Source organism: Talpa europaea, assembly GCF_964194135.1.
Source record: "Talpa europaea genome assembly, chromosome: 8".
Classification (NCBI taxonomy): domain Eukaryota; kingdom Metazoa; phylum Chordata; class Mammalia; order Eulipotyphla; family Talpidae; genus Talpa; species Talpa europaea.
The window spans coordinates 56,155,540-56,168,636 of record NC_140075.1 but is presented as its reverse complement, the minus strand read 5'-3'; the positions used below and the strand labels follow the sequence as shown (position 1 = coordinate 56,168,636).

Sequence of the window (13,097 nt, the reverse complement as noted above, 5' to 3'; positions counted from 1 at the left end):
CATGACAAAAAGTTGTAGGAACTTCATAGTAAACAGTAACTGGCCTCTTGTCAATAAATTAGAAGGGAAAAAAAAAAAATCCCTGCTGCCAAAACAAATGGGCCAGAATGCCTGCAGCTCAGACCTGGGGCCAACAAGGGCCTGTTCCCTGGGCAGCTCTTCTAGGTTCTCAACCACTGAGACTAGAAGAGAAATCCCTGGGTGCTCCAAGGGACTGGAAGTCGCAACACCTGGAGCAACTAGAGTCAAATCTTGGTTTTTCCAGAGCTCTAGGGCTCTAGGCAGAACTTTAACCTCTAAGGGCCCCAGAGTCCTCTTTGAATATCTATTTCATCAGGTCCTTCAAGTCATGATAGACGGGGTTCTAATTCTAACTCTTCACACACCTTAGCTGTATGATCTTGGGAAAGTTACTTCTCTGGGCCACTGTTTCTTCAGATCTAAAATGGGGGTGCTATTAGCATCACAGTGTTGTCCATGTAAAGTGGCAAACAGTCCCTGGTATAGAAGAGGCACCCAATCAAGCTTAGCTATTATATATCTGCAATCCTGACCCTAGAGCTTTGAAAATCAAGATTTCATCTTTCCTTTTCAAGTTTGTCAGTCTGCTGTGAAAATCATTGAGTAACAAACCTAAACTTAATAAACACAAAGCTATTTATGGTCTTTCATGCTACTTGATGAGAACATTCATATCTTTTGCTGAAGAAAAAGTAACGTGCTTGATTACGGAACACTTCCCCATATCAATGAAGAAATGCCATTAATAGGTGCAACATGCCTTGAATTACCATTCTAAAATCTGAATAGTTCTGCATTCTAAAATGCTTTGGTCATAAGCATTTCAGGTAAGGGGACTAACGTTATAGGTTTGTGTTTGGGATGAAAGTAGATAACATACCTTAAGCCCTTTCTCGAAAAGTTCATAGAGTGCTGACACTTGCAGCCTGGGAGCAACTAAGACTCCAAACGTTCAACTGGTCCAGAGATTGGAAACTTCTAACCAGTCCTTGGATTAGAAGACTCCTTGTCTCGCCAGTCCTCAGGGCAGAGCCTCCCGGGCACAGTCTGAGCCAGGGATCTCCCTTTCGCCCTGCCCAGAGGAGCGCTGGCACCCAGGTCTGCCTCCCATCGCGTCCTCTTCCCACAGGATCTTCCTCCCATCGCGCACTCCTCCACAGGGTCTCCCTAAGGTGGACGCTTAAGGGCTTTCTTAGAATCAATTTCACTTTGCAGCCTATCCAGAACCTTGGCGTAGGGAAGGCGTGGCCTCCATGCTCTAACTGGCTGCAAAGCAAGTCTGAAGATGAAAGGAAACAGGTGGAGCCAAGAATTCCCCAGGCAGCAGACTCCACGCACCGCTCCCACCGCTCCGGTGCGCAGTGGCGGGCAGAGACAAAGCAGGACCCTGAGCGCGCGGGCGGGCGGGGCCGGGAGGGCGCCTACCTTCTCTCCGCCGTGGGTTCGCGGCCCCGGGCAGGCGGGTGCCTGCTGCCCCGCAGGAGCGGGCCCTGGCGGCTGGCGTTGAAGCTGACGGGGGCGCGCGGCTCGTCGCGGCTGCGGTGCAGGGGCACCGAGGTGCGCACCGCCGACACCACGTGGCCCGCGAAGGCGCGCGCGGGGGCTCCCGGCCGCCGCCCCCCGCGCGCGCGGTATGAGCCGGGCAGGCAGGGCCGCGTTTGCTCCATCACGCCGCCGCTGCAGCTGCGCGAGCAGGCGGACCAGGGGCCCCAGGAGCCCCACACGCCCGGGGCGCCACCGCCGCTGTCCTCCCGGGCGCTGTCAGCCGTGGTCATCCGCTGCGGGACCTGCGGAGACAGAGCAGGTTAGGGGACTCGAACCCTCGCTCCCGCATCGCCCTCAGAGGCGTTGGCTGACCTGAAGAGCTGATCCGTTACACACAAATAAACGCAGGGCCCGTTTTAAAATCTGAACAAAACGATATAGTTCAGTCTGGGCTAGGTTTGTCTTTTTATCAATATTCATAAATTTATCTGGTTTTTTATCGGAAGAAGGGACACACAATGGCAAGTATGCCTAAGGTCCACGAAAGTCATTTACCATTCTGGTTCGGGTGCCTGACCTTGGACAGCTCCCATGGTGCCCCGGAAAGGCCCTGTGCCCCTGGCCTCCTCCAGGAAAGGCCCTGCTCTGGAGCCAAGTGCCCAGGGTCAGCCACCACTTCCATCAGTGTGAAGGGGAAGTTTCAGAACCTCTCAACCTCAACTGGCTGCTACAGAAGGATGGAACCTCCCTCCCTCATAGGGCTGTAAGAACATTAAAATCAGGTCATCCATGTGCATAGCACTAAATATATGATTATAGCTTTAGCGATTTTTTCCTGCTTCCACAGTGAATCAGAAGAGGTGAACAATGTCAGAAAATTCTAAAGTTCTTGCCAGAGGGTGATTCTATACTCTTGTTCAACTAACTGGTCATTTCACAGAAACCTACTATGCAGGTACCCGGCTCAGAGTAGGTGGCACACTGTGTTCCTCAGTATGCAGACTGCACTGAGTACCAGCTGTTCACCAGCACTCAGCTAGGTCCCCAGGGTGGGAAGGACAGCATCCCAAGTCCACACAAATGGGCTGAACCTAGCAGAAGAGAAGTACACGATGCAGCGAGTACAAGACTGGGGGCTGCTCCTTGGGCACAGGCAACCCTGGCTGGGTGGGTGCAGCATGGGGTGAGGAGTTGCCAGAGTTGGGGGAATAGCTGTAATTATTTGGATAGAAAACACTGGTAATTTCTAGCCTCATGGCAGCCCTGGCTACCACCATTCTCACCTGACTGACAGGAAACTGAGATGTGTGCCCCGCCTCACTGCAGCAGGGTCTGAACTCAGGTCTGCCCACCTCCCCATATCTGCACGCTCTGGAACTCCCCACTCTCTAGCCAGCAGACAGCTATTCTTGACCCTCTGAATCTTCCTGGAATGTTCATCCTAATCCGTGACACACTGTACAGTATACCTTTCCTTCCATGTGGGTTTTTCAATGAATCTTGGGCTTACACCTGAAGTGAAAAAATGTCCCCAGATTACCTGGGTTTTTGACATTTGTTTGGCCCAAGAACTCAAAGATCTTTCACAGGAGGGCTCTTCCTCTGTCTCTACAGTCCCCTGGAGCAGTGAGACAGTCAGGAATTATCTTCCTTTTTTTGTGGAACAAACCTAGGAAGGTTGAATGCCTTCACACTGCATGGAAGTGAGAGGTGGAGCTAAGATTACCTCAGAGGGTAGCTGTGAAGACTTGATGAGGAAACCCACCTAATGTGCCTTCTATAAAGGCTCAGTCAGTGTTAGCCACTGTGAGAGCCAGCCCTGTGGTCACTACAAGGGAGTCTCAGCTCTGAGGTAGAGAGTCCTTGCTGCCAGGTACTCAGTCACTCTGATGCCATGGGGCTTAGATCAGGGGCCACCCTCCTGCAACTCCATCACAGTGTAGAGTGGTCTCTGGATGACGGTTACAGTTTGTTGGACTTCTGAGAGTTCAAGGAGTAACCCTAGCAGGTGAGGAAGACAGCTGAGGCAACCCAAGGAGCAAATAAGCAACAACCTGGAGAACTTAGCCCAGAGGTGAGTCAGACAGCCAGTCTATACAAGCGGTGTTCAGACAGCCAAGGCGAGAGATCAGAGGCCACACAGGATAAAGTCATTGGGAGACAGAGGTCAGCAAGGGCCAGAACGACGTGAGGAGGAATTTTCTGGGTGACTGTTGGGAGCCATGAGAGGAGTAGCAGGGTGGGGCTCGCAAATACACTCAGTCCATTGCTACTAAATTGGGGACCCAAGAAAGAAAGTTCTGTGCCTGCTTATAACATAGAACAAAACACAAAAAACAAGCTTTCGTTCTTTCTTCTTCTCCCTTACATGTCCTGATTTGTTACTATCAAACTGATGGTGGACTCAATGGAGGTGTTTGTAAATAATTACCTACTCAAGACACAGTCTGCATATGTAAAATAATACCTAAAGCGTGTGTAGTGGGTTGAATAGTGGCTCACCCAAAAAGATATGTGCATGCCCAAATGCCCAGAACTAGTGACTGTGACCCTATTTGGAAAAACATTCTTTGCAGATGTCATTAAGGATCTTGAGATGCATTCACCCTGGGTTTTCCAATGACAAATGTCCTTATAAGACACAAAATAGAGAACAGAGACACGGCAGAGAAGACCACATGGCCACTGAGGCAGAGAGAGGAGTGATCACATGCAAGGGGGATGCTGGGGGCCATCACATCTTGAAAGAAGCAAGGAAGAAGTCTTTCCTCGGAAGGGGTGTGGTCCTGGTGACACCTTGACTTTAAACTTCTGGCCTTCAGAATTGTGAGGGAATACACATCTCTGCTGTTTTAAGCCACCAAGTGTGTGTGGTCATTTGTTACCACAGTCCTAGAGCCAATACAGCGTATTAGGACTTCTGGGACCAGGAAGGAAAGTGGGCTGGCACTTGCCAGTCCCCTCTGTCTGGCACTGCCCAAAATGCACAGGGGAGTAAGGACAGACTCTCTGCACGGGCTCTGTGGCATAGGGACTCTGGCTCCAAGTGACGCTTTGCACGGCCCTTCAGCCATCGTGGGAGGCTGGTGTTATTTCATCCCTTTAACAGGGAGGAAAACTGAGGCCCCAAGAGACTGCATGACTTCCCACAGGCTTGTGAGGGTCACAGACAGGGGGAAAACTGAATCCTGCAGACTCCCACTCTAGGGTTGGTCCCCTCTGCCCCCCACAGCATGTTGCCTCCCTGCCTATGCTATGGGTAGAAAATAGAAATGTAAAATGAGTAAAAATAAATCCACTTTGATAGTTCTAGTAGAAAGATAATTAGGATAAATAAACAAAGGCAGAAGCATGTTTCTGACACATTTGGGGGTTTCAGTTACTAACTACGTCCTGATTTCTCATTAACGTAGATAACAAAGGCACTGTCTATAATATTTGAATTAGACACGCAGCTATACTAAAAATCTACTTCCTAAAACTAATCCCACCCTTAATTTAGTTTCCTATTGCCAATTGGGCAGGATCCCTGGGGGAAGAAAACATGAAACCACATTCCAACATATTCTATTCATAAGAATTCTCTAATTTATAGTTGAATTATGGTGAGTGACTTGAAATTCCATCTTAGTCCCCATGGTGGGAACCTAACCACATTCTCCAAGATTGTGTACTAATAGTGCCTAGCCAGAAACAAAGAGAAAAAATAAAGACAGAGAATCAAAAAGGTAGGAAGGGGAAGAAAAACAGAGAAAGAGAAAGGAAGAAAAAAGACAAGCCAGAGAAAAATGAAAGAAGGAGGGCTTTGGATGTTAGCCTTCTAGCTAAATCAACCTTCCAATCTTCCTCCACCCCTTCCCAAAGTTCCTAAAGAGCCCCCTCCCTGCTTGTTCTCTGACAGTCAAGAAGTTTTCTGTGTGACAGAATGGAAAAACTGAAGTGTTCTGAGACATACATAGACATATTCCTAAAATTAGCACTAACGAATGAGACCACTGTTAGTCAGTGACCAAGAGCAAAACCAAAAAATAAATCATGGCAGGAAACAAAAACAAACAAATAAAGGAAATACAGAGTCTGTAACGTACACACGCTGCCTCTTCCCCAACACACACCTGCCATATAAACACAAAGGCAGAAAACCGAGGCATGGCTACCTTACACCTAAACTGCTTGATTTCCTCACATGTAAGAGTTCTAGCAAAATAAGAAAAAGACAAACAACACAAAAGAAATAAGGATGAAGGGCATGAACAGGGAGTGTGTAGATGATAAAAAGGCATGTGGTTGTCTCAATATTCCTAGTTGAAGCCTAACTCCCAATATGCTGATGTTTGGATATGGGGCCTTTAGGAGTTAATCAGTTTTAGATGAGGTCATGGGAGTGGGACCCTGTGATGGGATTAGTATCTTTAGAAGAAGGAAACACAGGACCAGAGCTCTCTCTATTGAAGACACAGAGAAACCAGCCATCTGCAAGCCAGAAAGAGAGTCATCCCCAAGGAATCAAATCTGATCTTGAACTTCCCAGCCCCCATGCCTGTGACAAATAAATTGCTGTTGTTTAGCCACCCAGTCTGTAGTATTTTGTTACAGCAGCCCAAGATGGCCAATACATCAGGAAAAAAACATATGCAATATATGAAAACTGTTCAACATCACATGTAATAAAAAATGCAAAATAAAACAAGCAGAATGCCATGTTATATCCATTAGAATGGTAAAGATTATAAAGGTTGATAATACTGCTATGGCAAGAATGTTCACTGCTATTGGGACTAAACTGGAGTAACTTCTTTGGAACTATCAAAATTTTAAATGCACATATCTTGTAGCCCTGCTTACCTACTTTCACCCTATAGATATATCTAAACTAGTTCATAAAGTTGTATATATAAAGGCCTTCATTGCATCATTTCTTGTAAGAACAAAATCAAAAAAACATCTAGAAATAACCTAAGTGTCCAGCAATCAGAGCTTGGTTAAACAAAACCTAATTTGTCCAAACAGTGGAATAAAATTTGTTAGAATGAGGTAGAATTATATGTTAAAGTAGATGTTCTCCATAACATATTAATTAATAAAGAAAAAAAACTCAAGAAGTAGAACAATACTGAGAGAATAAACCCATTTTCAGGTATTTTTAAACATTTGGTTGAAAAAAGCAATTGCTAATTCTTGACCATCTCTGATATACAAAGATGCAATTTCATATGATTCAACCCAATATGAGAAGTTCTCTAACCCTGGCAATGATAAGAGCCCAACTAGAAAATCTTTCTATGCCAAATCAGGTAGCATGCAAAAAAGCACCCACCACCTTCTTATAACTGGCTTATTGTCCCACTAGCCTTTCCCATCCTTGAGTCACATCAACAGCTGGGAGCAGCTGGCAGGCCAGAAGATGCTTAACAAATGACATTAATAACACCATTGCTTATTTATGATAGAATATGGATCAAGAAAGTGCTGCCTTATATTAGTCTATCTACAAAACAGCCACATGAAAATACTATTATTAGCCTCACTTTACAGATGAAAATATAAAATTTAAAGAGGGTGAATCACAGACTTAGCGAAATCCATGATAGCTCATGCACACAGGACACCTCCTTTGAGATTTCTCGTGGTATCTGGAGTGACCTTGGGCGGTTAAATTCTCCAGTGTTCACAGATGAACTGAAGGTCACTAATCTTTCAGCAATTGTTTTCAAATGACCTCATACCCATAGACTGATAGGTCTTAAAAAAAAGTTAGGATAAAGTTATTTAAATAATCAGAAAAACTAAGCAAACATGAACCCAAGAGATCTTCCATTATGGACAGCATAGCTTCATCTGGAAGGAGTGGATGATGGTTCATAGTGAATGACTTCTGCTTTCTAGAGAAAAGGTAAGGGGAGAGGCAGAATGGAGAATTTCAAAATGAAGGGGCAATTCAGGAGAGTAAAAATACCCCTTAACTGCCTGAACTCTTTTTCACACAAGCCCAATGAATCACAAGACTCATTTCAAGGATTTTTATTTCCATTTTGCAGATGTGGTCACTGAGATACAAACTGCACTGGTAGATGAAGCATGAGCTTCAGAAATACATGTAAGAGACAAAATAATCGAACATGACTGTGTTGTTGGGTAGATGAACTGAAATAACGAAATAAAGCATCGAACACACTACCAGTCACTCAGTGGGGCCTCCATTCTGTCACTTCATCGGGAGAACTTCATCACCAATCCTGTTTTTCAGTGTATCAGAGGCAGATCCAACACTTCCAACCAATCAATCTCTGCCCATTCCACTGGAGAGTTTAGAAAATGGGGCAGGGGGGTGTAGGGGTGAGATAACAGAATTAAGGGAGAAGCTTCTTCAAAGTACACATACCCAGTCATGCCGCTTCCCACAGAGATGACAAGGTCTTGCCCGAGATGAGGCTATGTCAATGGAGACATGTATTTGGGATAAAATCCTCAAGACTTTCTAAAATCCCCTTCCTCATTTAAGAAAGAATGTCTGATACTATGATGCCTTCCTAATAGTCACTCTGGGGCATGATCCAGGGAGCCAGAAGAAAGGAAGGCATTTGGGAAAGCAGAAGATTGAGGGTCATCAAGCCCCTATTTAACTCAACTCAGGTCATGCAAAATAAGAGGCTGCAGCAGAACTAGGGGAGAACTGAAATCCCCCAGAGTCTGGGTTTGGAGCTGGGTGCTGTAACTAACAACACTAAGGGATTAGTTGGATGGGCGTTTGTGTAAATGTCTATCAGTGGAAAGAGGTGTATGTCTGGCATCATTCCCCTTTCCTTCCTTCCTTTAGGAAATCACCCCTGCACACTGGATAAAATAAGGCAGGAAGGTATTCAGGGGCCCTGCTAGCTGGAGCCATGGTAAGCAAAGTGGGTCAATTGGACAATTCCCTCCCTGGAATTTGAATCTCCAGTAAAGTGACCAAGAGACCAAAAAATGACTTAGATTCTTCATGGCAGGGCCTGCTACCTTGACTCGGCTGTTTATACTCTCAGACCCTTCCCATTGTTCTATGCTTCGTCAAGGCCCACCTGCCTCCTAGAATAGTGCCAAAAAAATTCAACATTGCTTATGCTAGTCTCTGTTGCTAGCTAGTCTCTGTTGATATCCAAATAATTATAAATATACTAAGACACATATAAAACATAGACATCAAGGTAATGTGCAATAGGCCAGGTCTGCCTTTGGTACAGGACTTGGAGGAAAGAAAGCATCCCTGGGATGTCCAAAGTGGTCAGGACTGGCAGAAAACTTGGGATTTAGGAGGTGCAGGGTTGGCGGATTCTGATGGAGACAGTTGATTGACCACAATCAGCGTAACTGCGTCTCCATGAAACCAGATGGGCTGAGTGAATGGGAGGTTCCCAGAGACAGACAGTAGGTGAGCTAAGAGAAGAGAAGGAGAAACAGAGTGATTATGTGTTTTATTTCCTCATAATCATTTTTAAGGGGATGAACATGTACGACTAAAATAGGAGAACAATCAAATAAATTAGGACTTAGTGACTGAATGAAATATCACCATCATGAACAGAGCAATATGGAAATAGTTTTGTAATGCAGTATTAAGTTAAAAATGCCAATACAAACCTGTAACTATACCATGATTATAATAATGTAAAGATTGTGTAGGCATCTGAACAGCGCCTGGAAGGAGACATGGAAAAATGAAAACATACGATCTGTTACTGAAGCTGGACCCAGAATAAGTTTTCTGGTAATTTTAAAGAAGTTCAGTCACGGTTACAATATTGCTTGCCCAATAAATAAAAATAAGTAGATTAAATGGGGAAAGATTCAGAACAGATTGTGGGAGGTGGGAGACACGGAGGAAACCAAGAGTTGGTGGTAGTCCCTGTCACAGAAAGCCCCGGGAATTTTTCATCGCCACCAGGAAAAATCCATAACTAGGAACAGCTCTAAATGTTTTCGATGTATTTGGTTTCAGTACTAATGTGAAATCATGTAAGATTTCACTGGCTTCTAATTTTCTTTCTACAAAATTAAATCCACCATCTGTTCTTCATAGAAAAGGAGTCACATGCAAAGTCTGAAATTTTAAAGTCTTATTCTAGAGGAGACTGGAAAATGTAGATTTGGTTTTAGCCACATAACCAAGTCAACACCCTAAAGTAAACATTACAAAAATACACCTTGGAGTTTGAGCCCAGAGCTCAAAGTTTTGGAAAGCCAAGAGCAAATGAAAGCAGGAAGTTTACAGGGGCAGCTCAGAGAGGACGTTTGTTACCTGAGACCCTGTGCAGGAACCTGGAGGCAGGACAACTTGATAAAGAAGCTCTAGACTCAATGCAGACCTAAATGAAGGGCTCCATGATGGTTTTCTCCGAGACACAAATTTAATCTTACATCTTAATCAATTATCTTGACTCTGACACAACATACCGCCAAGGCCTCCAATCTTACCTTTGCAATGGCAAAGATGGATGTCAGACAGAGCCTCACAAATATGAAAGAGGCTCATCCTTGACATTGCATCAGAATCCCTGACATGGAAATTTATTTATAAATGAACTCCATAATTGCTTTTCAGGAACAGTTTAAGGATTCATTCACATAAAACCACAGCAAAGGAGAAAGAGTGAATGTCGGTTTCGGGAGAGACAGAGAAATGTGAAGGGAGAAAGACTAAGCTCTAGCAAAAGCATGAACCATGTAGAGGGGAAAAATTACTGACCACAGCCACTCAAAAGCTAGCCAGGTGTGAGTTTGTAGGTTGCCCTGCAAATTCCAGACCTATTTGCCAGATCCTAAGCTCTCTCTCAATTCCTGTAACTTCCCAGTTAGCAAGTCTTTTTTTTTTTTTTAAGATTTACTTTATTTATTTATACCAACACTGGGTACAGTCAGAAGCATGGGAGGGTGAGAGAATTCACCATAGCCAGAGCGGGGAACAGAACAGGCAGACTTGATGAAATACACTGCTGAGGGGAGCAGCGGGCGCAGCAGGAGAGGTCTGTACGCCATGTGGGACCCTCGCAGGTGGCAGGGGATCAAACCGGCGCTGCAGAGGCTGAGGGCAGGTTCGCAGCCCAGCGCTCAACCACTGTGCCACCAGGGGAGGCCCCCAGTTAGCAAGTCTTTAGGATAAATGATCTCAGATATATCAAGCTCTACCATCGTCTTGCATGTATGTGGTATTGAGTATATACTTGGACCCAGGCCCCAAAGCACAGCATACATACCTGTGCTTCCCACTCCTAGCCCACAAGGCACCTGCAACACAACTTTACATCTGTACTACCTCAGAATGCAGACCCCTGGTTCCTAAACCTAGTGAATAAGAACCTTGGGAGTGGGCCCCAAGAAACAAACTTCTCAGTGGTTTGACATTCATTGGCCACTGCATACCTCTAGGTGAGACTCAACTGAGCTTACCCTGCAGGCTTTGGACCTCTACCACACATGGCTACTCCTCATACCAAAATGCTCTAGTCACACATCTTATTACCCTCAGATTCTGTTCTTTATGGTCTTCTCCTTCTACTTCTGCCATTCAAGTGGAGGCTAATTTAGAGTTTATCATCTGATATAAGAAAACATTCGAAACAATACTTTCCTAAGCTAGGATCCATGCTGAGTAGACTCCATTTGAAATACACTTTTAATAAAAGAAGTATAGCAGTGACAGGGATTGTAGACAGATGAAATACGAGGAAAAAAGAGACTTTTGGGAAGCTGTGCTTGTTTCCATGTTCCAATCCCAAACCTGCCGCTGCTCACTTTGTGATCTGGGGCAATGTGCGGGTCTGGACCTCAGTTCATATTAGTAAAGCAAGCGGGTTGAACTTGATGAGAGATATGGTCTCTTCCAGGGCTAACAGGCTCTGATTTTTCCTGGAAGAGCACTTGCATTCTTTGCCATGTATTGATTTGCTTCAAATACCACAACAGAGAGAGGCAATCCCACAGGTTGTGCCCAGGGCTGCTGACTACCAGCAAAGAGCAGGCTTAAACCTTAAAGATCTTCCCTAAATCAGCACAAAGGAAGCCCAGCTGCATTTCCACAATATTCAAAGGCAGGACCCAGCCAAAAGAACGATGGAATGAGGTAAATATTTGGAATGTGATCTACATAATCGGAAACACTCCCCTTTCTGAAATGGACCTGACTGTTTCATCACCAGCCACATGGAAATCTTACTTGGTTATAACTAGAAAATAATACAGAGCATGTGCCTGGGTACCGATCCACCCTGTGTTGCTGTGCAGTTACTCAGGAAACAGAAACGGATGTCTGAGTGTGCAATGCCTGGGTGTGTTCTTCTGTTCGGTGGTTAGTCCATTTGACCTCATGCTCTCAATAGCAATTGCCTATCTGCAACCCAAGCCAAACAAGACAGTCAAAATAAAGGGTAATTCACGCATTAGAGTGCCGGTTTCTGGATCCAGAGGTTGACTTGGGGAAAAGCAACCTCCAGCAGAGAAATTCCACCAGAGCTGCCTGGTGATTTGACTATCTGCATCTGGGTGCTCTCCAGAAAGCAGGATCAGTAGGCTCCTGCAAGACAGGCAATGCAAAAACATTTCCCTTGAACTTGGCAGCATCCAGCACTGAGCAGAGAAGGGGCTCGAGAAATACTTTGCATAATGGAGGCAGAAAATGGATTGAGCTGGAATCCTACTTGGATTCCCTGTGTCAGTCTTTCCCTTGCTCACTCAGATCTCGCACAGCCACCAAAGAGATTTTCTTGAAATCTAGCCATACTGTATTACACCCTGGCTTACCAATGTTTCCTAAATAATCACTCATCCAAAAAATGAGATCCAAACTCCCTTTTGCTGTGACATCTGAAGTGTCTCATAATCTAAAAGATGACGCCTCACCCTCCCTTTCCAGATACAACCCTTTCTCTGCTCTCCCCCACCCCCTAATGCTTACTACTGCCCTGCCCTGCCTCCTGCCTTCACCCTGCTGTGCTCCCAGCTCCAGTGGTCTCTCCCTTCTTGCCTTCTCTTATTCCTACCAACTCCTACTCAGTGCCAAAGACCTTTCCAAGCCAGGTCGAATGGTCTCTCTGCCATGCTCCAGGCCATTATGCACATCCCTCTCCACCTGGTACTATAATTATCTGTGTGCACAATCGTCTCCCCAACAACACTGTGAACTCCCCAAGGCGGGGATTATGTCTTATTTATCTTAATGTTGCATCAACTCTCTAACAGCACTTCATAGAGTGTCTGTCACCTGGCAGACCTGCAGGGAATATTTGATGCATGGATGAGAGGGTACATGGACAAATGAATGACTTGATGCCCAAGTCAATGGACTGCTTGGTTTCCTGTCCATTTTCTTGGTGAAATGTCAAACACCTCCTCTTCCTATACCAGCTCAAGCCGTGGCTGCTAAACCACTTGGCTGGTGATCTATGATCCCTCCACTGTTTTCCATGCTCCATATGCCTAGGTGACAAGAGGTTGGCAACTCAAATGACAGTTTTCTTATCTCTTCAAAGAATGTGCTCTTTCTTGGCTGCCTCTGACTTGTCGAAACTTTCTCGGTGAGTCCAGAACATCACACTGTTTTGGTTTTCTTCCAAAACTTC

General features: G+C 45.2%; 1 protein-coding gene across 1 annotated transcript in view; it reads right to left on the bottom strand.

Annotated features, from left to right (window-relative positions):
* Positions 1-13,097, bottom strand: part of THSD4 (thrombospondin type 1 domain containing 4) — a gene marked incomplete at its 5' end in the record, with an annotated part of 479,102 nt that overhangs the window by 425,501 nt on the left and 40,504 nt on the right. Inside the window, one exon of the mRNA XM_084240624.1 lies at positions 1,447-1,808. Within this exon, the coding sequence (XP_084096750.1) occupies positions 1,447-1,808 (362 nt within the window). The remainder of the gene's footprint in view (positions 1-1,446; positions 1,809-13,097) is intronic.